Source organism: Lepidochelys kempii, chromosome 14, assembly GCF_965140265.1.
Source record: "Lepidochelys kempii isolate rLepKem1 chromosome 14, rLepKem1.hap2, whole genome shotgun sequence".
NCBI classification, from domain to species: domain Eukaryota; kingdom Metazoa; phylum Chordata; order Testudines; family Cheloniidae; genus Lepidochelys; species Lepidochelys kempii.
This window is the reverse complement of record NC_133269.1, coordinates 9,408,704-9,433,174: the sequence shown is the minus strand read 5'-3', so window position 1 is coordinate 9,433,174 and position 24,471 is coordinate 9,408,704. Positions and strand designations below refer to the sequence as shown.

Here is a 24,471-nt window from a genome sequence, read left to right as displayed (position 1 = left end):
GCTCATGCTGCCTCTTCTCTCATATATATCATTTTATTTAGGACCCATGACACGTGCAAACTTACACATGTGCTTGATTTTAATGCACCATGAGTGGTTCACTGAAGTTTCACAGTGCATTAAGTTAAACACACACATCAGTTTTTGCATAATTAGTCTTATTTTGCAGTAGTACCCAAAAGTATGAATCAGGACTGAGGCCTTACTGTGCTAAGCACAGAGGAAGCACTGCTTCAGAGCTCATGGCTAATCAAAAGACTCAAATCATATTTGAAAAAAAAATGTTTAATGCAGCTCATGATTTTGGGAAGACAGCAGGCACTCCCCAGTACCCAAAACTCTTGCCAGGAAGACCTCTTCCTAAACAGTCCTTAGCCCTTCTTTTGGGCTCAGCTTCTTCCCCTCCTAGGCTCCGGTCTGTCCCTTCTCACCTTCTACTGTAAGTCCCTAAACCATTGGGTTGCAGGGTAGAGACCCCAAACTGCCCACTCTTTCTTTCCCAGGGTCTTTTCCCACCTACCCAACTCAGTCTCCTCACTGGCCCTTTTCTGGCTGTCTAGCGAGCCTCCTCTCCCTCTTGAGCTGAGGATGCACTCCCAGATTGCCTCTGAATGGCCTCAGACAGCCATTGTACATACAACAAACCTAGTTCTTACACATGTGCTCCTCCAGCATGTGACCCAGCTATCTTTCATTACTGCCACCCAAACCTGGCACAGGTGAGCAAGCCCAGCCCCCTCAGAAGGCCAGCTCACTCGGACACTGATGGTGTATTGTGGGGGGCCCCCAGCGTGATTTCAAGGGCCAGGAGGCAGTGGCAGCATGTGACCTACACTCCGCACTTAGAATCATAGAATAGCAGGGTTGGAAGGGACCTCAGGAAGTCATCTAGTCCAACCCCCTGCTCAAAGCAGGACCAATCCCCAATTTTTGCCCCAGATCCCTAAATGGCCCCCTCAAGGATTGAACTCACAACCCTGGGTTTAGCAGGCCAACGCTCAAACCACTGAACTATCCCTCCCCCCCTCTCTAAGGAGAGGCCAGTTAAGACTATCTCCTCTGGGACCCCCACCCCGACGTGACTGAGATGAGGCCATTTTGCATTTGCAGAAAGTTTGGCCTCTATTACTTCCCATTTCTACCTTCCGTTTCTACGTCAGGACGCTGTGCGCGCTCCACCCCCCTTTTCATCAACGTGCAGGCGGCGCGAAAACCCAACTGACAGCGAGAAGCCTCTGCTTCGCCGCGAGACCTCGGGACTCCACGAAAGGAGGAGGCGTGACCAGTTGGCGCTTAGACCACGTGACCGTCGGAAGGCGAGTCCCTGAGGCGGCCCGAGCCGTGCCAGCATCACGTGATGCTGGAAAGTCTTGATGTGTAGGCCTGCTTGGGTCACGTGGACCCGTTGGCCTCGCCCCCCCCGTCGCGCCGGGCTCTGCGAACCTGTCCCGCGCGCGCTTTTTTGCCTGGGTTCTTCCGTCGCGCGTTAATTCCTGTCAGGCGGCTTCGGCCGAGCCGGGCGCTCTTGCCCCATGGCTCTGGGCCAGGGGTCTCCCTGGGACTGAGGGATCCTGCTTCTCCCCCTGCCGCGGGGGGGGATGGTGGGGAGAGTGACCATGGCCGCGGAGGCTACTTCTGCCCCGGGGAAGGACAGTGACGCCCCGGTGAGACACCCGCCCCACGGCGCGCTGTGCCGTGGGAACTGGAGGACTCGGGAGCTGGGGCCCGGCTGGGGAAGGCGGGTGATTTGGGGTGGGGGTCATGGCGCCTGCGGGGACTCCGGGGCAGGGTTCTGGCGTTGAAATGCGGGGGAGGGGGAGGGCTCTGGGGGCGGGAGTCCTGGTCCCACTGTTGTGGTGCTGTGAGGTGAGTCTTCTAGGTCAGGGGCTGTGGGGCCTTGTCCTGGGGCACGAGCAAGGAGTTGGGGTGCAGCGAGGTGAGGGACATGTTACTGGGGGGGTGTTTGGGGGGCTGATGGGGGTAATGTGGTGGGACAACTCAGTGATGTGATGAGGCAGGGACGGTCTTGCTGTACAGCACCTAGCGCAACAGGGCCGTGACTGGGGCTCCTAGGCACTCCAATAAGACTAATAATGTTAATAAAGTGATGGTTTGGTATTGCCGTCTGAAAAGGTTCAGGGGCTCTGATGTGGTGCTGTGGAACAGCTTCACAATGCGGCATTGTGGGTTTCCCGTGGTATGGTATTGCAGTTTACAGATGTCCTGGTTCTGTGGGATGTATGTTTCATGCTGGTGCTGCATCAGTAGTTACTGTGGGGGTTGTTGTTGGTTGTTTGTTTTTTGTTTTTTTTTTACTGTGTGTTAAACATCTCCAAATGCTGAATATTATTGAGCTAAGACATGAAGACTCAACATGAAAATGTTGTCCTGTTGCATCCCACCAACCCAGCAGCCCAGTGGTAAATGTCAAATAACAATTGTTACCTTGAATTTATACGTCTCTAATACTACCAAAGTTATGGTTAAGTTTTTTCATTGATAATGTTTGTGGATTCCCTGAAGGCTTAAGGAGTCCACTCAATTTATCTCCTACAACAAAAAGTGTAGCAAAGTGTAGTGTGTTGTTATTTAAGGCCTCGTCTACCCACAATATTTTTATTGATTTTAATTGTTTTGGTTATGAGTGTGGTTGATTTTTACTGAAATAGATAATTTGTACACCCTACTATAGAAACAGTTATACTGGTATAAAGATGGTTCCTTATTTTAGTATAGCTTATTACCATAAAATTAGGGGAATAATTTGTACTGGTTTAAGGACCTTTATACTAGTACATCTGCATCCACTCTAAGGGGTTGTACCACGTTAATTATACTGGTTTCCAACCAGTGTAAAGCAGTACAAGAACTGAGTGTAGACCATCCCTTACTATCAAATTCACAGGCAAATGCAAGAAGCATAATAATTTATTACAAAATAATGACATTTGTACATTGTGAAGTTGGTTCAGTAATAGTATGACAAATCAGTGGTACTACTTATATATTGGAGAAAGAAGTAACATTATTTTCTATTTATTGAAAAAAATTAGAATACTTAATTTCTTTTCCTTGAGACATATTTTAATATTAATATTTGCATTTCAATAGTGCCTTTAGGCCCCAATCAATATCAGGTTTGACTAGGTGCTGTACAAAGGTGCACTTTGGTCACTGCCCTGAAAAACTTAGTCATAGATCATTTTTCTTGAAGATAGGCTTCCTTAACTAAGGTAGTCCAGGATCCTTTCAGAGCTGTTTTAGGCCCTGATCATGCAATTAACTTCCTGCAGGCAGACCTCTGTGCAGAGTCTCACTAAAGTCCTTGTGGCTGTGCAGGGGTCTACCCTGCCGAGTGAATTTCAAGTGAGCTTCCCTACCCAAGTTGCTGGCTAGTTTTATCTAAAGTTGAAACATCTGTTGGAAAGAGTGTAGTAATGTTGAAATGCACCAACCTATGAGCTTTCCTTAGAGAAAAACTTGCATTTTTCTTTTATCCTGTTAAATAGTTTGGCAATGTACTGTTCAGTGTTACCACCTTACATACCTCATTAGTCTAAGTAACTATTACTCATTGTTAAAACTAACGTTGATTTTTTTTCTTTCTTATAGCCATGCAAGAAGCGAAGAGAGGAAGATCCCCCTATAAAAACAATTACAAAATATTTTTCACCCTTAGCAAGAACAGTGGATAAAGTGTCACCACCAAAATCTAACAACATATTGGATTATTTTAAAAAGACTTCTACAAATGAGAAGACCACTTTACTCATTGGAGTTGGAGAGAATAAAATAAACCAATCTTACCAGCTGTGTGTTGATGATGGCAAAGATTGTAAATCACCTTTGAGACCTTCTTCAAAATCTTTTTCAAAGCTGAAAAGGAGAGGGAAGAGAGTTAATTTAAATAGCAAATTAGGAGATATTAAAACACCTGAGAATCAATGTGTGATAGAAATCAATAGCAATGACAGTACAGACATGAAGAAACCAAAGGAAGAATGTTTAAATACAAGTTTTATTGCTAACAGTGCTTCTGCTTTACTTGCCCAAAAATGTGTAGAAGAATTAGCAGCAGATAATCAGCAAAGCAAAAACTCTTCAAACACTGTCACCTACAAAAAAGATGCTAAAAAAACTGGATCGGAACTAAATGTATCAAAAAATTACCTAAAGAAATCAAGGAAGAGAAAGCACAAAGATACTGATTTGTCTGAAAATTCCTCCTCTGAAAACCAGCTGAATGAAAAGGAACTCAAAGATAAAAAACAAATCACATCTTCTAAAATAATTGAAAGTAAGAGTTCTGTAAGTAATTCAAGCCTTGAAGTTAATGTGGATAAGACATCACAGTTAAATGATAGTACAGTCACAGTGTCATTTGAGGACTTTTTGAAAAGTCAAGGAGAAAATAAAGTGGATCAAATTCCAGAAACCAGAATGCCAACACTAAACAATTTTATTATAGCAAGTGAAACAGACAAAAGTGGTAGTACCAGTGACCCTGAAAATGGCGAGGAGTCTCAGCAACTACCTCTTAGGACAGTAACTGTCCTTGCACAGATTCATCCCATTCCCCCAAAATCTCCCTCTCTGCTAAAGGAGCAGAAGGTTTCTAGGAAAATAGCTTCTATCTTTTTGAAGCAAAAAGGGTATGAAATAGAAAGAGAAAGCAATCCATCTGTTTTAGAGATTGAACAGACTGAACAAATGACTCAGAAAAGAAAATCTAATGTAGTTATAGAGGAGGAAGAATTGGAGTTAGCTGTACTAGAAGCTGTAGGTCCTGAGGCTATGAAGCCAAAATGTACTGTAGAAGAAAGACATCAGTTTATGAAAGCTTTTAGACAACCAACATCTGATACAGTAAAAAGTGGAGTTAAAAAAATACCTGGAAAACTGAAGGAAGTCAGTGAAAAGCCTTCAAAACAAAATGAGGGAATGGAAGAAAGTGAAGCAGCCTCAAATACAAGACATGAAAGTGAAATGCCAAAGGATTATATTGACCAGCATTCACATTGTAGTACCAAAAAAAGTAGTACTACTAAGGAGAGAACTAATATGCTTAAAAAGAAAGGAAAGAAGGTTTTGGAGACTAAAGAAACAAATGTTCCAAATAGTAGTGGAAATAACGAAAATACTGGGGCTAATGCTCATATTAAGGAAAAAACCTTAGATATAAGAATCTTATCACATCCGAAACAGAATGAATTAAGGAGGAGCCTAAGGCAAAAGAAAATTGAAAGCTTCAAAAACATTACACCTGAAAAAGCTAGGATTAGTAATACTGTTTCTGAAAATGCACTAGGTGATAGTCCCCTATATGCTTCCACACCAAAATCAAGCAATAGATCCTTGAGGAAAAGTAACATGTATAAGGCTGAGGTGATTACAGTGCCCTTTGATGCAAAGAGCCCAATAAGGTAAAAGTTTGCATTTTTAGAATATCTGGTATATTTTGCCATGGTAAATAATTTTTATCTACTAGAATGGTTGCTTATTTATATAAATTTCAGCATTAAAGGTGGGATATAGATAGTAAGTGGATTGAGAAGCATTCCTAGGTTTCCTATAGACTAGTGGGCTGGTTGAATAGCAACATGGAAGAACTGAACTTTTGACTGGTCTTAGAACTGGTAGAGCCCTATGCTGCAGCTGCTGTATATACCTGGAACTTTGCAGCATCAGGTCCTTAGTCCAAGACTGGAGATTCATTTCTTCCATAGATGAAAGAATATTGTTACATTCTGGAGCATGTTTGCAGTTTTGGCATATGGGAAGATGTTGTAACTTTGGCTAATCTGTTGAAAAGCGGATCACAATAGGTGAGTAGAAAATGGTGTGCAAGATTAAGTATCCTCAGACAGCTAAGAATTCCCTCCTACATTTCCCAAGTCAAAATTCTGATTTTTTTTTCCAGGTTTCGTTTTTAAATCAGTGGAATGGGATAGGGAAGCAAAAGTTCGTATTCTGTGTCTGAAAGCGTTAAGAATAAATGAACTACAGTAACTTGACACACATAAATAGTCTCTCTCTGACATGAATGTTAATGTCATTTGGGTTTATGCCTGTACTCAAAGGAAAAATACATTTAGCTCCTTTATTCATTAGGATTTTTGCCTCTGACAGCAGTCAGTCTTAAATTCCAATGACTCTGGAGACTGAGGCCTCCTTTAAAAAAAATTAATTTCATGATTTTTTCCTTGTTTAGAATGAGGTTTACTCGAATAAATGCATCTAAAAAATCTGACAAAGCTGAAGCAATGGAAAATGAAGAATTTACTCCAAGAAATATAAAGGTAGCTTAAATAATCAAGTCTGTTATGTGTTTGTTTGAGAAGTCACTTGTAGAACATTAAAGCAAATAAGAGTAGCACCTTCTTGTTCCCAATTGTGTAAAGTTAATAAACAAAAACTTGAAAAATCCATTCACCTCAGGTGCAATGGTAAATGAGGGGACCTACATCTTGAATTATTAAAGAACTTAAGGTAAAATTTTAAAAATAAAACATATTTGGAAGATGAGTGTAATCAGATGCAATGTCTGTCTGCAGGAAGATGGATCCAGTGGCATAAGCTTTACCAAGGTACATCTGAGTGAAATGGGACTTCTGTTTTACTGCTGTTACTCAGGAAATGTGGAAAGCAGTAAAACTGTGAACAATCATGTCAGGTTCCTGCTGTAGCTTGGGAAAGTCATAAGTAGCAACTGAGACATCCACTGGAATTCTTAATTAGAGAAAAAGACCCAAATACTGAAGGCTGTGGGGAGGAGGGAAGGGTAGAGTTGTTGATATCTCTTCTTGACAGACATCACTGAGGAGGCTGTGCAGGGATATCAAGAGCCAGAAAGCTCCTTCTCTAGCTGCTTTGAGGAAGGGAGTGAAGCTTCAGTTATAAGGCATCTTCTGACCAGAGGCTGATACAAAATAGAGTCTCCGATCAAGGCCCAGGTACAGCCCCCTGGCAAAAAACTCAGCATCTTGTTCCAAATAAGCAAGGTTGGGCTTTTTGTCACCAACCAGACCTCGCTGGTGGAGCCTCCCGGCTTCATTCATCTCTACTTCTGGCTCATAGGTTTACGCCTCCAGCATGGGTGGGCTGAATTTGGTTTCAAGTGGACAGATAACCAGTATACAGTTGTGATGATGATGCAGTACCCTTAGTCTTGAACATGTTTCAGTAGGTGTGAAGCTGCTTTCAACAATGTACCTGAGAAATCTTTATCAGAATGATATTGTAGTACAGTTATATGGCAGAAACAAGCCACCTTAGACTTGGCACTGCCTGGCATTCTAGGTGGTATTTTCAGCAGCAGGAGCAAAGATTATTCACAGAGACCCAAGTGCCTCCAGAACTGGGTTGATCATATTGGGGCAGTACAAGAAAGCTTAAATTATTATTGCCTGTGCTCTAGTTGTTCGTTTCATGGATAAATTACAAAATCTCTTTGTATGGCTGTCAGTTAGGCGCCTTTCATGGGCGGTAAATTATTTAATTCAATGTTTATATCTTGTCTGCTGCTGCTCCACACTTAATTGTCTGTCTATCTATCAGTAATCCCTTCCCTTCTGCCCGATCACTTGTGTGGAGTCTTTGTGAAAGCGGTAGCCAGTGATAGCAATAGACTTGTAAGCGTTATGGTCCTCATGATGATCGCAGGTTTAGCCAATATTCTCTATTTTGGGGAACAACCTATGGCCTGTGTCATACAGAAGGTCAAATTAGATTATCACAATGGCCCCTTCTGGCCTGGGTATCGGAGTCTCCTGATAATGTGCTTGCGTAAGATGGCACCAAATAAGATTTCCCTTAAGGAAAAACAGTGATTCCCATAATTGTATGCAGCATGAGCTTTAAGAATGATGTAATTTATGTAGACTGATTTTTATTTAAATGTAGAATACATGGCTATAAATGGTCAGACGTTTTTGTTATTTTGCACTTCATTGATAGATGAGCTATACTTCTAAAAATATATCTAAAGCGAAACAATTGATTGAAAAAGCAAAGGCCATACAACATAATAAATCAAAGGCTAATGAAGACACCCCAACACCTGTAAGACGCTCGTCTCGACAGCAAGCTCTTGCTGAAAAGAAAAAATTCCAAGAAAATGAAGTAAGTTTGCAAATTTTGAGTAGTATAGAATCCGTATTGCTTTTAAAGTTTAGATATTCTCATTTAAGCAATAATTTAGTTTTAATGTCTTACCCTATGTACATATTTCTGCTGTGGGATATGTGAAGTGAATGCTGATGATGTGGTAGCATAGTTTTGGTTTTACACTATTAACTGGTATGAGCTGGGTCTGAAGATTAAGGGATCATTCCTGCAACCACATGGGCTGTGGAATCAGACTCTTAACAGGTATTGGACATAGCTTACTATAGTGTTCTCATTGAGGTTTTTACTTTGAGTAAAAAATGTCAATTTTTTTAATCAGGAAACCGGTCATTTAACCAGAAGACGCAGGATCTTGGTTTCTTTAATATCCCTAGTAGTTACAACCAAAAGGGATGGGGCATGCCAGAAATATATGACCTATAAGCGTGACTGTTCCTAAACAGAATGACGTCTCATGGCCAATCTTTGAAAAAAGTTCTAAAATCACACCAACTTTCAGAATATTCATTTTTGTAGGAAAAAAGCTCACTCGTGTACTTGCTTCCTGAGCTGATTTTTCCCCCCTAAAACTTAGTCTATATACCTCTTTGTAGGAAATACAAGTAGAACTATTACATAGAGCAATTTTTGAGCTTTGCAACAGTGTCTAATTTATCAGCTCCAGCAATACCTATCACGAATTGGTAGGGTTCACAATTGGAAACAGTAAAAGGAACAATTTGGGGGAGGAGGTTGTATTTCATTTTTTATCAATTTCTTTTTGTTTCCTGTCCAGGATTCAGTGATAATTTTAGACTCAAGCCCAAGTATTACCACTGCTTCTACACAGAGTGTGGAGAAAAAGCAAAAGAAACTTCGAAGTTTAAATGATGTATTAGGGAAAAAATCTAGAAATATGAAGGTTACTAAGAGCTCGCACGGTAATTGGATTTAAATAAACACATTTAATTTTTATTTCAATGTATAAAGTGCCAATCTTGAACACCAAGACCTCCTTTGACTTCTGATTTGTGTGCTACACTAATATATAATTAACAACAAAGAAACTGTGTATGAGTCCTCTTGACAGTGTGCTTTAAATAGAATAGAACAATTTTGGAAATCTCTAATTTAAAGAAACTAAAATTATTTCTGGTACTCCACCATTCCTCTTTGTCATCCTGCTAATTTATGTGGTTTTATAATCATACTTTTATACATTTGTACTGAAGGAGAAGCTGACTGTGCACAGATTACTGTCTGACTCGCAAGGTAAAAGTGAAACTAGAGAAAAATATTTTACAGTGCTAAGTAAAATATTTTTAGACAGAAGTTTTTAAGTTGACAGTGTCTCTAGAGTGAGAAAGCTTTAAGGGAATTAAGTTACCGAATAAGTCTTTCATGAAGAAAAGTATATTAGATTTTAGGAATATTGCTATACATTACACAAAAATATCTACTAGGGAGATGAAATTAGGATGAAAACATAACAGTAGCAATTATTTGGATGTTAGTGCTAATCCAGATCTGCTTTCTTTTTAAAGGAAAAATAAGAGTCCCACCTTCATTCCTGGGCAAAAAAGCTCAAAACATTGCAGATGAACCAATTGTAATTTTTGATGAAAGCAGGTCAGTCCAGTACAAATTGTATGTATGATTTATTATAAATTAATTCTTTCATGGTCGTATTGAAATATCCAGGTTTCTTTGTGAGCCTGTCATGTTACTACACTTTGATGTGTACTTTAAATATTATGTAAAAATGTTTATTCCGGTATTTAACCACTCTCACAGTTAGGAAGTTTTTCCTAATGTCCAACCTAAACCACCCTTGCTGCGATTTAAGCCCATTGCTTCTTGTCCTATCCTCAGAGGTTAAGAAGAACAGTTTTTCTCCCTCCTCCTTGTAACAACCTTTTATGTACTTGAAAGCTGTTATCATGTCCCCTCTGTCTTCTCTTTTCCAGACTAAACAAACCCAATTTTTTCAGTTTTCCCTTCCTTTACTCCAGAGTCATTTCTAGACCTTTAATCATTTTTGTTGCTCTTCTCTGGACTTTCTCCAATTTGTCCACATCTTTCCTGAAATGTGGCGCTGAGAACTGGACACAATACTCCAGTGGAGGCTTAATCAGCGCGGAGTAGAGCGGGAGAATTACTTCTCGTGTCTTGCTTACAATACTCCTGCTAATCCATCCCAGAATGTTTGCTTTTTTTGCAACAGCATTACACTGACTCATATTTAGCTTGTGATCCACTATGACCCGCAGATTCCTTTCCGCAGTACTCCTTCCTAGGCGGTCATTTCCCATTTTGTATGTGTGCAACTGATCATTCCTTCCTAAGTGGAGTACTTTGCATTTGTTCTTATTGAATTTCATCCTATTTACTTCAAACCATTTCTCAAGTTTGTCCAGATCATTTTGAATTTTAATCCTATCTTCCAAAGCACTTGCAACGCCTCCCAGCTTTGTATCATCTGCAAACTTTATAAGTGTACTCTCTATGCCATTATCTAAGTCATTGATGAAGATCTTGAATGTAACCAGATCCAGAATCGATCCCCGCAGGGCCATACTCGTTATGACCTTCCAGCATGACTGTGAATCACTGATAACTACTCTCTGGGAACAATTTTCCAACCAGTTATGCACCCACCTTATAGTAGTTCCATCTAGGTTGTATTTCCCTAGTTTGTTTGAGACTGTCATGCAAGACAGTATCAAAAGCTTTACTAAAGTCAAGATATACCATATCTTCTTAAAATATGCCTTAGAACTGTGGGAACCAGGAAGTTGAGTGTATATTCCATTTTTAGGTTTGTTACTCTTAGTAAACCTTAGTGCTTAGCAGAGATTGTAATATGTAAATTGTCTGTGGTACTGTTCAGGGCAGCTATACCTATATTTGCCCTCAATGGTCCAGCAATGGCACCCACTCTCAGGGTTTCGGCTCCCTTGTCCACTTCCTCTTTCTGGAGGAGACACGTATGCCTCTCTCCTGTCCAACAGGGGTATCTCCAGGCTGAACAGTTTCCTGCCTTCAGTGTATTATTCCCAGCAAAGACTGTCTAAGCAGGTTTCTTTTTGCGCTCTTTTCAGAGTAATAACAGTGTAATTGCCCACAGTTACAAGTTACCACACAGTTCTTACTAAGCAAGCATATTTTATTCTTAAGGTAAAAGCACAACAGGGAAAATATATTAAAAACAATAAAGAAACTAAATGCATGCTGATAAGCTTACCAGAGTTCAACCCCTCATAAAAAAAAAAAAAAAAAAAAAAAAGCTCTGGCAGAAGTAGTCCTTCAAATCCCCACCTAGGGATTTTTTTGTTTCATGTTCATCACAGCTTCTACCCAGAACAAGCACCCAGTCTTATGGGGCCTCAGTAGGCCGAAGTCTTTCCAGTCCTTCCCTCAGGGTGGGGCCCACCATGGACCAAAGGTCCTGTCCTTTAGCTGGATCAGAACAAAAGCCTTGAGTCAGTTCATCACCGAGTTATTTATCCCTATGTCCTTTCTTTGTTTGTTGGTCTCTAGAGAATCCACTTTGAACCTTTGAAGAGACCATGGATAGGTAATCAGTTATACAATGGGTCCCCTCTTCAGGGCGAAGCTTCAAAGGTCTGATAATCAGAAGAATTATGTTAACATATCCCCCTTCTCCTAGAGAAGTTATATGCAATTTCACAATAACGCATAAACAATTTCATTTTTAATACAATGGATACCACAGGTATTAAAGTTAATTCAGGATTGCATATCTGTCACCGTCTGGGATGAGTCAAATTGCTGGTAGGGATAAGTAAACTTTATCCGTATTAAACACTGTTGTGAACTCTGCATGCTTGGTAGCTTGATTGCTTTTCATTGTTTGACTTATTTCAGTTTCACAACTGTTTCATTGTTTCACTTATTTTATTTAAAGCCAAGATACATCTGAAAATTCTCAAGATGATGAGCAGTTCAAAGCAAAACGTGAATTTTTGATGAGTGGTTTGCCAGAGTCTCTAAAAAGACACATTGCAAAGAAAGCAGCGGTATTAGAAGCATACTCTGTGGCAAGTTGCTGTTTTCAGACGGTCGTCCATGTACAGCAGAAGGATGATCGTAAGTTTTTATTTGTCTGTGAGCCTGTGTAAATTCAAGTAGATCTTAAAGAGATATGTTGAAAATTTAAGGTTCAAAGACCAAGCTTTTTAGTATAACTACGATGGAATAATTGGCAGCTCCTACTTTTTTTTTTTGTGTTGCAGTAACAAAACTAAGTAAGTTTATTGGCATAAAAATAGTCTTGTCAAATACAAATTTTAAAACAGAGCTCAGATACTTCAGTAGTATGGAACATATAAATTCCTAAGTAGACAAATAGCATGTTTAAAAGTTTATAATACATAATAAAATAGGACTTGAAAAAGCTACTTATTTAGAGAGTAAAAATCTTGCTTTTGGCCAGGTGGGAAATGGAAGCAGCTGATTCTTTTCTGAAAGGAAACAGAATAAGAAAAAACAGAGCAGTCCAGGTGCTGCTACTTTTAACATTGAAAGAAGCTTGGAGAAAAGGGACCCCTGGGCTGCTTGCTTTTTCCATAAGAGATGAGGGATTGTGCTGTTATGCTTTCTTTAAGAGGATGAGAGAGAGGGACCAAAGTAGTTGGAGCAGTAGCTGTTGTCTTGAAGAGGAAGGAGTATGACTGAATTTCTCCTGGAGGGGATCGGACTGGGGGAGTGACAACCTTGCAAAGAACTAAAGGAGCCCAGAATGTATTAAGAGGGGTGGGGAGAGCCCAGGATCACTTGGTGGGAGGAGGAAGTATATGGGAGGGTATCCAGAATTGTTTAGCTGGTGGGAACGTGAAGTTGATAGGGATGTGAAGATGTTGCAATGTAAATTAAATAGGCTTGTTTTAGAGGGTATAGCAGTTACTTCTCACTTGGTCTAGGAGGCTGAGTTCATGGATTAAGGACTTTTTCTTAACCATGTTTCAATTCTTACATAGGTTGTGTGGTGTGGAGGTTGACATCACCGTCCTGTCCTCTTCTAACCAAGCTAAGAGAACTAAACATTGAAGTAACTGATGTCACAAAACTCCCTATTTCACTTGGTGAATTCTCAGTTATAAATTCAAAACCTAGTGGCAACAATTCTTCAATTGTGGTTTGTATTTTTATCTTTTATTGCAAAAATAACTAAGGGTCAATCAAAGTGGCTTACATTTTCAGGGCTTTTGTTCTTTTACAAAATCCGGTGGCCTTAATTAAGGCATCTGCCCATGATTAATTTATTTAACTCAAAGTTGGTTAATGTAGCTTGCTCCTTCCTTTATAGCATGTCAAAGGGTATGTAGTCATTGTGCTTAACAAACTAGTTAAACAATTCTGCTATAATAGTGAATTTTTTTATGTAGGTTTATTTGGTCAATGCTTTGGGGTATTTTGAATTGCTTTTTATTTTATATTTATTGCAGTTGTCTGGACAGAGATCAGCTTTTCCCAAAATAATAAGGAAGTATTTGTTGGAAGAGATCAGATCTTCTAACTCACAGTTTCCTGTGAGAAAAGTTTTTTACCAGTTTCTGAAAAAGCAAACTGAAAATGTACTTTTCAAAAATAAAAAACAAGGTTAGTAATGTATATAACTAAAACCACTGATGACCTAGAAACAAGTAAATTTCAGGACAATTTAAATGTTTTTAAAAATATATAAATAGAAACATGATCTGAATAAAAGTACAGTAATCTTATTTTGGGTCATTGTGATTTTAAAGTATTTCTAAAATTTTAGGAAACAGTGAGAAATGTACTGTGTCAGTACATTTTGAAGTTTTGAAATGATGTAATGCATTTTATTCTTTGTTGATTAGTATGCATAAAGGACCATGAAACTATAAATTCTGAACTAGATCAAATAAGTTCTGAAAATCAGAAAGAAACCAAGAGGAAAAGAAAAAAAACCGAAGAACACAAATCAAAAAGAAGAAAACAAATTGATAATGTAGAGACTGAATTAAAATCCAAAACTCGCAAGAGCATAGTTACCCAAGTATCCTGCATAAAGCAAGCAGACACAGAAAAAGTAACACACATGGAAACAAATAAACCCCAGGAATCTGATGTTAAAACAACAGAAGACAGTGAACTTGGATCAAAATTAAACCCTGTCTCTGGTAACTTTTTATATTTGCTACTTAAATTCTTAGAAAATGCTCCCATATTAAGTGAATGGACCTAGTTGAGGCTCATGGAATCCCCACAGTGTGCTGCAGAGCACAGTTCCAAATGGTCTCTTCGGCAGATCCACAGAGGAGGAATGGAGGAGAGTTGGGAATGTTGTCAAATGGATAAGCCACTCTGGAGATAATGGCTTAACCCCAGAATGGAGTGATTAAATCAAGGCAGTATAAATCATGATTTAAAGTACTTGATTTAGGTAGTGTTGGTTGCAAATGTAGCAGAGTCTATTTGCTTATCAATTTTGTGTTAATTTATGCTGTTCCCACAGCAAGGATGTTAATGAGCTCCTAGATTTGTCTTTTTCATTGTATATAAGTATTTTAAATGTGAAACTTTTTTTTTGTAGGAAAAAATCTTTCAGTAAAACCTGAAATTCTATTGACAACTAGGAAACTAGTCAAAGAAGCAATATCTCCACTGTAGAAATTTAAGACTATATGAAATGGGAAGAAAGTAAAGAACTAGTAACATGCAGATAAAATAGCTGATTTTAAATTTAAAAAATCCTGTTAAATACTGATTTTTTTATAACTATTTTCATCCTGCTTAACCCGTGTGTGTGTGTGTTAGGCCCAATAAAGGGGTAGCTGGGTGAAATTTAATGGTCTGATATGGATGTCCTTTCTGGTCTTAAACTCTATGAATCTATGCATGGAGTCTGTCATGAACTTGGATGTGTTTGTGCATGATCGTCCAACAGGGTGAATTCCGTTATTTCTTTGCCTTTACCCCCCAACTTTCATATAGTCCCCTGCACACAGCCCACTTACACAGGCTGTGTGCAATGACCAGCATTTGGCTTTAAGCACTTGTTGTGAAGTGTCTTGGCTCTTTTTTTTTGTTGTGTGAGATGGTCCATTTTCCCCCTTTTTGTTCTCTTAATTCCGGTGTTCCTGCAAAAAGTCTGCTATAAAACTATCATAAAATTGAACTCAACTTGCTTAGTTTTTCTAGATGCAGAAATGTTTTTAATGGACAATTTCTATTTTCTTCACTATAGGTGGTGAAAAGGAAGATGTGCTCTGGACAGAAAAATATCAACCTCAGAACTCCAGTGAACTTATAGGGAACTCAACAGAAATAAAAAAGTTACACAGGTCAGATATGAGAAAATGTATTCTATTGTAAACCTATAATTGATTTTAATGAGAGTTTTTGAGACTGTCCCACATGGCATTCTCATAAGCAAGCCAGGGAATTGTGGTTTATACTAAATTACTACAACGTGGATGCAATACTGGTTGAAAGACCATACTCAGAATAGTTATCAGTGGTTCACTGTAAGACTGGGAGGATGTCCCACAAGGGTCTGTCCTGGATCCAGTATGATTCAATAGTTTCATTAATGGTTTGCATTACGGAGTGGAAAGTATGCTTATGAAATTTGCAGATGACATCAAGGTTGGACAGGTTGCAAGCACTTTGGAGTACATAATTAGAATTCAAAATAGCCTTAACAAATTGGAGAATTGGTCTGGAATCAACATGATTAAATTCAGTAAAGATAAGCAAAGTGCTACACCTGAGGTGAAAAAGTCAAATGCACACCCACAGATTGGGGAATACCTAGATAGGCAGTAATACTGCTGAAAAGGATCTGGGTGGTTGAGTGGTTCACAAATTGAATGAGTCCAGATCTACACTATAGACCTATGTCGGGTGCGAAAAATCCACATGCCTGAGCAACGTAGTTATATTAACCTAACCCCCTTGTGTAGACAGCACTATGTTGACGGGAGAGCTTTTCCCATCAACATGGCTACCACTTCTCAGGGAGGTGAAGTAACTATGCCAACAGAAGCAGCTCTCCTGTTGGCATAGTAGTGTCTTCACTAAAGCTGCGCAGCTGCACCGCTGTAACACTGTACATGAAAACAAACCCTGAGTCGTCAATGGTGATGCAGTTGCAAAAAAGGCTAATATAGTTCTTTTGTGTATTAATATGAGTGTTGTATGTAAGACATGGTAGGTTATTGTCTTTCTCTACTCAACATTGGTGAGGCCTCAGCTAGAGTACTGTGTCCAGTTTCAGGCACCACTTAAGATGTGGATAATTTAGAGCAGTGGTGGACAACCTGCAGGCCGCGCCACTTCCCACAGCTCCCATTGGCTGGGAACGGTGAACTGCGGCCACTGGGAGCTCCGGGCGGCTATGCCTGCGGATAGTCAATGTAAACAAACTGTCTCACGCCCCGCCAGTGGATTACCCTGATGGGCTGCAGGTTGCCCACCACTGATTTAGAGGAAGTCCAGAGGAGAGCAATAAAAATGATAAAAGGTTTAGAAAATCTGGCCTATAAGGAAAGGTTAAAAAAAACGGGCATGTTTAGTCTTGAGGAAAGATGACTGAGGGGAGATCTGATAAGTCAAATATGTTAAGGGCTGTTATAAAATATATGAGGATCAATTGTTCTCCATGTCCACTGAATGTAGGACAAGAAGTAATTGGCTTAGTCTGCAGCAAGGGAGATTTTAGGTTAAATATTAGGAAAAAGATTCTAACTGTAAGGATAGTTAAGCACTGGAATAGGCTTCCAATGGAGGTTGTAGAATCCACGTTGTTGAAGATTTTTTAAAACAAGTTAGACAAACACCTGCGAGGGATGGTCTAGGTATACTTGGTCCTGCTTCAGTGCAGGGGGCTGGACTAAATGACCTCCTGAGGCCCCTTCCAGTCTTACATTTCTATGGTTCCGTTGTCTTAACAAAATAATTCTGAACATCACAATACTGGGGTCTTTTTTAAGGTCTGCAACGTTTGGTATTATGTTGCAATAAGATTTTTGCAATACTGTGGAAACAAGTTTAATGCCAATTGATATAAAATGATCTGCTATCCCGAAGTTTTTATGGTAGCGTGTTGGAGTCTCAATCAGGATTGGGGCCTTCTGGCACTAAAGCACAATAGACACTGAATTTCTACATTTGATTCTGGGATGGAGTGAAATGTTTCCAATGTTCAGGCTTGCTAGTATTTCAGTAAACTTGATTTTGTCAGACTGATAGCAGTGGGGACTGAAATCTTTTATTTATACACAATGGGCATAACATGTGCAATAGGAGCCAGAGCTCTCCCATGGTTTCTTACACATATGCCTCAACCTGATAGATATATTATAAAATGGAGAGTATTTGCAGGGTGGAGGATGGTTTAGTCCTCATGATCATCCAATCCTTTTTGCTCTTCTTTTGAGACTGCCTAGATGGGTGCTAGTTATTGTGGTGGCTCTTCTGATAAGGACACCTAATTTTTTGGTTGCATCTATCAATGCAGTTTCCCAGCACTTGTCCCCTAATGATGAAACTGCCACCATAATTCATGTCTCAGACACCATCAAATAGTTGTTCTATGGTAATGATTTTTGTCACAACCATTTGTGCTATATTAGAACTTTTCATTTATGATGCAAATGAAAGGCTCTGCCATTTAAACAAATGGTAACTAATTGCAGTCCAGGTTGGTGGTGACTGCGACTAAAAGATGTTATCTGACCGGTGTTTTGGGCATCTGTAGTAAACTGAATTGATCATCATACTCCTGGATAAGTGTCCCTGACTCAACACCACTATGACCACAAAGATTGCTGCTAAAGAGAACATACTTTTAAAATGCATGTTTAATATTTAGACCATCCTCTGTAATCATGGCAGTTTCAGTTTTAGTAATAGCATCAATTGTGCCTTAACAGTAAAATGGAATGTTTCTGGGGAATAAATAATTCAGATTGTGAACTCAACAGAACCCTAACAAAGACCTACATTGAATGTTTTACTAAAAACATTTACTTTAGAATAATAAACTACTAATCGATCTGTTTGATCGGTCTCACTATTCTCTGTGGTTTATTTCAAATTCTTCTTGGGGGGGAAAAAAATGAATACAATTGTTTCTACAATTGGCTAGGATAAATGGAGAGTGGAGAAGGAATCCTTGAAGAGTTCTGAGCTATTCCATCTGAACTTGGGTCAGTTTATTGAGTAATATTTAATATATCTGTTCTTGGTTTTTTTCTGTAGTTGGCTGAAAGAATGGAAAAAAAGAGCTGATTGGGAAGAAAAAAGAAATCAGAAGAGTGAGAAAGATGACACTGAGAGTCAGCAAGGTGCTGGAATCTTTTCAATATTTTGCAAAATATTGACTTTAAAAGACATACAATCTTTGTTTGAAAAATATTTTAAATTATTGGGGGTTTTTTAAATATGGAAAGTATTCTATGTTCGCATTGTCTTATTTCCCTCTGATGTGAAATGGCTAGACTTGATAATCGTTAAAATGATTATTAAATTGTTTCCTTTGGTTGAAATAATTGTGTAGATTCTATGGACAGCATGGATTTTAAAGATGACAAATCTGAGAGTGAGGAAGAGAATACTCTCTGCAATACTGTGCTGATTACTGGCCCATCAGGGGTGGGAAAGACTGCTGCAGTGTATGCTTGTGCTCAGGAGCTTGGTTTTAAGGTTTGTTTGTAGTCTGCTTTTCTAATTTGTACCTAGCATTTAAAAAGTTATTTTTATACCAAAGGGTATCTGAATTCCCTTTTCATAAATTATTCTTGCAGATATTTGAAGTTAATGCCTCTTGCCAGCGAAGTGGTAGACAGATCCTATCTCAGCTAAAGGAGGCTACTCAGTCTCATCAAGTGGACAAACAAGGTGTAAATGCACATAAACCTTGCTTCTTTAACAGCTGTAGCAGCACTAAGTCCCTGAGTAAGTGGCATTTATCTTACTTTTCCTTTTCCTTCATCTGAAGGAAGCTAAAAGACATTCATATAAAAAGTGGTAAACTCAGTTTTGTCAGACTCTGAATGTTTTTGCTTTATTGTTTCAGGCAAAAAAAAAAAACCACTCTATTTACTGAATTACAGTGTTTTTACAGTGACTTTTAATTTGATTATCCCCAATAATTATTTCTGTGTTGTAGAATAGTGCTACAGCACTTGTATGGGAGGTTAACCATAGGTGAATTAACAAAAACAAGGAGAAAAGTAACTCTGCATACTGCTGCTTACGTTAGACTGTCTTGTACTACATACAAAACAGCTGAACTAAGCCCAGTTCTTAGTTTACCTGAGAAGTGTTTGAGAATATATTTTACGTTGAAGGCTAATGTAAACCTTGTCTTTCAGAAAAAATAAATTCTCCCAGGAAAGCTATTTCACCAAGAAAACCTCCACTTTCACCCAAAGAAACAGGATTAAAACGAAGTTTACCGCCTAAAACATTAGCAAATTATTTCAAAATAACTTCTAAGCCTGAGAGTAATGAAGAAATAGTAAAACCTCAAGCAAAAAACAAAGGTAGGTATTACTGCTTATAATGGGGTTATTCTGTTTGAGGTTGGAAAAATTGTTAGATTTTAAGAGATGCTGTAGTTCAAAAGGAATTATTTGGGGGAAGTTGTCTGGCCTGTGTTGTACAGGAGGACCACAATGGTCCCTTCTTTCCTTGGAATTGATGAATCATACTGTGCAAACAACTTCAGAGACAATGTAATACAAGAGAGCATGATAAGTAAATGTGTATTTATACCTTAAACCAGTGGTGGGCAACCTGCGACCCGCGCCACTTCTCACAGCTCCCATTGGCTGGGAACGGTGAACCATGGCCATTGGGAGCTGCAGGCGGCCGTGCCTGCGGACAGTCAAAGTAACAAACTGTTTCGCGGCCTGCCAGCAGATTACCCTGACAGGCTGCGTGCAGCCCGCAGGTTGGCCACCACTGTTTTAAACTGTTTGTAGGCATTCTAACATCCCAAATATAGGCTAGCATGTATAGAAATGGATTACATGAAATACTGAAGAATAATCAGCTATGACACAGACTAGACAAAGCATTAGAATATACATTATTATTTGTATTATAGTAGTTCCTAGAGGCCCCATCCAAAATTGGGGCCCCTTTCTTAGGTGCTGTATGAACACATAATAGGAAAGAGTCCTTTCCATGGAAAGGCCCAGTTACTGCAAACACTGAGGGCATGGCTACACTAGAGAGTTTACAGCGGCACAGCTGCACCGATGCAGCTGCACTGCTGTAAGCTCTCTAATGTAGCTGCTCTAAGTTGACAGGGGAGAGCTCTTCCGTTGGCTTAATTACTTCAGCCCCTATGAGCAGCAGAAGCTATGTTGGAAGAAGAAGCTCTCCCGCAGACATAGCATTGTCCACACTGGAGCTTCTGTCGGTGTAATTTATGACACTCGGGGGTGATTTATATATGTGCTTTACAACATGAGTAGCCTCATTGACTTCAAGGAGACTATTCACTTGTGGAAAGTTAATGTGTTTGTTTGTCTTTGCAGAACTGGGCTTATGTAGTCTGATAAAGAATAGGAGAAAGAAAGCATTACAGCAGCCAACAATCCTGCATGATGGATTAGATATCCTAATGAGTTTCTCCTATCTAATTTTTATTTTTATTTTTAAATGCTGGGCAGTCAGCATTTCCCAAATAGTCAGTAATCCCCAGGAAACTATGCAGATCATTGTCCTCTAGAGACATCAGTGTTTGAATATTTATGTTGATGCAGTTGTTTTCACTTCATACATACAGGGCATTGCTAGGGAACTAATGCATTGTACAGTTGCCTATTAAACTGCTTGAATCATCTTTTAACTTTACTCTGTCTATATGCAGCAAATACTCAGAATTCATCGAAAGAAAAAGTGGATATTCAAACTAAGTCAACAAACAAGGAAGTGGGAGGAGAGGAACCCAACAAAAAAAATGCAACATCTCTTATACTCTTTGAAGAGGTAAAACTTAAATATGTCACTGATGTGAAAAATTAATAGTTCAGTCATATTTATTTAAGTATAAGGATTATTATCAACCTTTAAACTAATTCAGCTAGAGGTCATTTCACCCATATAGGTATTTCTGAACCAGACTTGCAAAAACTATTCCAGATGAAAAATCTACTCATTTTGTACCATGATGATTAAGAGTGAAGAAACCTACTTATATATTTTATCCACCCATGAAAAAGTTACTCAGAGTATGCAAATTGACAAATAAAATTTTGCAAGGCTATTCTAAACTAAATTTATTTAATTCTGTCAAAGCTATTAGATTCTTATTTAGAACTGCATAAATGCAATATGTAATGTTTGTTTTTTTAAATTATCCAAGTACCAAATAATGTTTAAAGCATTTCTAAGCAGGCATTAAAAGATTTTTTTTTCTCTTTTTCATACTTTAACGTAAATAGCTGAATCGCTTTTATGATGCTTCTTCCACACCTGCTTCTCCCTCTCCCCCAAATAAAAATGCATTTTGCTTTCGAATAAGTGTGGGAAACTACAGCCCAAAATGTAATTTAGAGAAAATTAGTGCTGTTTTGCCCTTAACCATAACATCACTACTACAATGCTATAAAATATTGCAAAACTTGAACATATAAGACTTTGTCCTAAAAGTTTTAGGTACAAACTAGTGGGTTTTATTTGTAGCAACTATATTTGTTTTAGGTGAAAATTACATTACTGGTAAAAGCTGGACACTGTAGTTAAAAAATAAACTACATGACTTTCCATAACTATGAAACTATTACTAAACATTTTACACTTTATTTGTACTTTCTGTAGGTTGATATAATATTTGATGAAGATGCTGGGTTTCTAAGTGCAATAAAGACATTCATGGCCACTGCAAAGAGGCCTGTAATTCTTACGACAAATGGTGAGTAATACCCATTTCAGTAATGGGACTTTGCAGATGTAAGGGTCCACCTGGATAAATCTGATTTACAGTATCAGGATCAGAGAGAGTAGGATGCAAATATTAATGCAAAGTTAATATATCTGGCGTTCTCTATCGAAACAGCAGCTGTGTTTTTATATTTACAAAGGCTTATTTTACAAATGGTATATTTGAATATTAAGGAGAGGACACTGCTGTTTTATTGATGGCTGCTTTAAGAAATAAGGAAAAATAGTTCTGAAGATTAAAATTTCACAAGGTTTAATTTTGTATCTTTTGTGTAGATCCAACTTTTAGTTTAATGTTTGATGGTTCCTTTGAAGAAATCAACTTTAAAACACCCTCTTTGGTAAGTCTTTTTCTTTTGGAATACAGATAATGTTAATATCTTTTAGTTTAGGATTTAATTAGCATAACTGAAAACCTCAAATTTGAGTTTGTAACTTTTAATTTGTAGGTTTAAAAAGTTATATGTAATCTATTATATTTACTGTTCAGTTCTGTAGAAGGATTTATTTTCAGACTAAAGCAAACAATTTCATACAAGATACAGAATATTTTATATCTGTAGAAGTTCCATTTTAAAGACTTGATTTTGCCAAAATTAGCGTCAGTCACTGAAAGCTAAAAGAACCCTATTGCAGGGTATTTATATAAAAGAAACAGCCCAGTATGATGATGATGTATACTGGCAAATAGTTTTAATTAAGGCCAAATGTATATTTAAAAAAACTATTTTTTAAAAACTTCAGTAAAAAATTAAAAGCAGACTTGAAGCTAATTTTTTAAAATAAAATATTTTTGTTCTTTTCCCTTCACTTTCCAGTCTTTGGATTTTAAATCTCTAGGCTACCTGATAAGAGTTAAATGAAAGAAAATCCTCTAGGGCAAATGTTGCTCTGTAAATACTACGGATCATGGGGGCCCTCCATGGTCATGAAAGAGGCCACCGTTAGGTGTTGGGGGAACCCATGCAGAAGAATTTACACTCCCATTTGCTATGAAGTCCAGTATGGTGATGCCTCCCTCTGTGTACATACAGTAGGAATTAGAGTTGGGTTTGGGGATCACCATTCTGTATACCAGCAATTTTAGTCCTCTTCGCTAGAGAGAACACTAGATAGGAGGGAATTTCTTGGTACATTACAGTATACAAAAGTAATTTGCTTCTAGTGTGACTAGCCATGGTCTGGATAATTGTGTTTGTCTTTCAACGGGGTTTTCTCATATGCTTTATTCTAGGTAAACATTGCTAGCTATCTACAAGTGCTCTGTTTGGCTGAGAATCTACGAACGGATTTAAAAGACTTTGCCACTTTGTTAACCACAAATAACTGTGACATCAGACAAAGTGTTCTTTACCTACAATTTTGGGTTAGGAGCGGAGGTGGATGCTTGAAAGAAAAAAGTTTAGCACTTCATGGTAAGTTGATCCAATTTTAAAGAACGAAGAAGTGAGGATTTTCAGTGGACGAGGAAGACTCTGGGTGTGTCTACAATGCAGTTTAAAAAAATCCATGACTGGATGGGCTAAGGGGCTACTTAACTGAAGTGTAGATGTTTTGGGGCTTGGGCTGCAGCCCGGGCTCTAGGATTTTGAGAGATCGGAGGGTTCTAGCCTGAATGTATACATGTTAATTCAACAGCCCCTTAGCCTGTGTCCAGCAGCCCAAGTCAGGTGGTTCAGGCCAGCCTTTGAGTGTCTAACTACGGTGTAGACATACTGTAAAGGGGGACAGAAGGAGCAGGAGGCAGAGATTGAGTTGATTGCTTACAATGGAGAGGTAGCAAAGGAGGCAGAAGGGAAGAGAGAGATTTGGAAGCATGAACAAACATGGGTAAGGGGACATTGGTAATTGAAAGTCAGTAATATTCAAAATTACAGTAAGAAGTCAAGATAAGAATAGGATTTATTTTTTAGCATGCAAAAGAATGACCTGAGACAACAAAGGGATAATTTTAAGCTTTGAATTTCTATGCACAACTTCTATTTACTTTATAAGTAAAACCTAATATCTTCTGTGTAGTGAGAGGAGAGGAGCCAGAAGGAACAGATCAAATAACTTGCATGGAAAACACTGGTTCCGAGAATGATCTTCCTCAAACTGAGATGGAGCTTCCAAAATGTGATACTGGCTTCATAGAGACTTTGCTTGGCCTTAAGAACATTTTTTTGCCTTCAGAAGATTTGTTTTCATTTCTTAAGGTATTTTCATGATTAGGTCTGATTGCTAATATTTTGAATTAATTTTATCTGAAACATATGTGGATTTGCTATAGCTCTTTATATATTCTAATAATTTTCTGTAGCATTTATCGCAAACACAATTATCATACAAAAATATTTAGCCGCAGTCTTCAAAAGGTCTGCTTCAGGGATTATGTAAAACCCAAATTGGGAAATCCTCAGTAACCCAATAATATAC

General features: G+C 38.5%; 1 protein-coding gene across 1 annotated transcript in view; it reads left to right on the top strand.

The window, feature by feature from the left end:
- The first annotated feature begins 1,406 nt into the window (after positions 1–1,406).
- Positions 1,407–24,471, top strand: part of ATAD5 (ATPase family AAA domain containing 5) — a 26,906-nt gene continuing 3,841 nt past the window's right edge. Inside the window, exons 1-20 of the mRNA XM_073310574.1 lie at positions 1,407–1,664; positions 3,613–5,423; positions 6,212–6,299; positions 7,957–8,121; positions 8,903–9,047; positions 9,651–9,735; positions 12,035–12,216; positions 13,107–13,264; positions 13,575–13,728; positions 13,971–14,273; positions 15,341–15,437; positions 18,358–18,443; positions 18,656–18,801; positions 18,903–19,053; positions 19,473–19,643; positions 20,981–21,099; positions 21,931–22,024; positions 22,330–22,394; positions 23,288–23,468; positions 24,073–24,251. Of these exons, the coding sequence (XP_073166675.1) occupies positions 1,599–1,664; positions 3,613–5,423; positions 6,212–6,299; positions 7,957–8,121; positions 8,903–9,047; positions 9,651–9,735; positions 12,035–12,216; positions 13,107–13,264; positions 13,575–13,728; positions 13,971–14,273; positions 15,341–15,437; positions 18,358–18,443; positions 18,656–18,801; positions 18,903–19,053; positions 19,473–19,643; positions 20,981–21,099; positions 21,931–22,024; positions 22,330–22,394; positions 23,288–23,468; positions 24,073–24,251 (4,446 nt within the window). The 5' untranslated portion in view covers positions 1,407–1,598. The remainder of the gene's footprint in view (positions 1,665–3,612; positions 5,424–6,211; positions 6,300–7,956; positions 8,122–8,902; positions 9,048–9,650; positions 9,736–12,034; positions 12,217–13,106; positions 13,265–13,574; positions 13,729–13,970; positions 14,274–15,340; positions 15,438–18,357; positions 18,444–18,655; positions 18,802–18,902; positions 19,054–19,472; positions 19,644–20,980; positions 21,100–21,930; positions 22,025–22,329; positions 22,395–23,287; positions 23,469–24,072; positions 24,252–24,471) is intronic.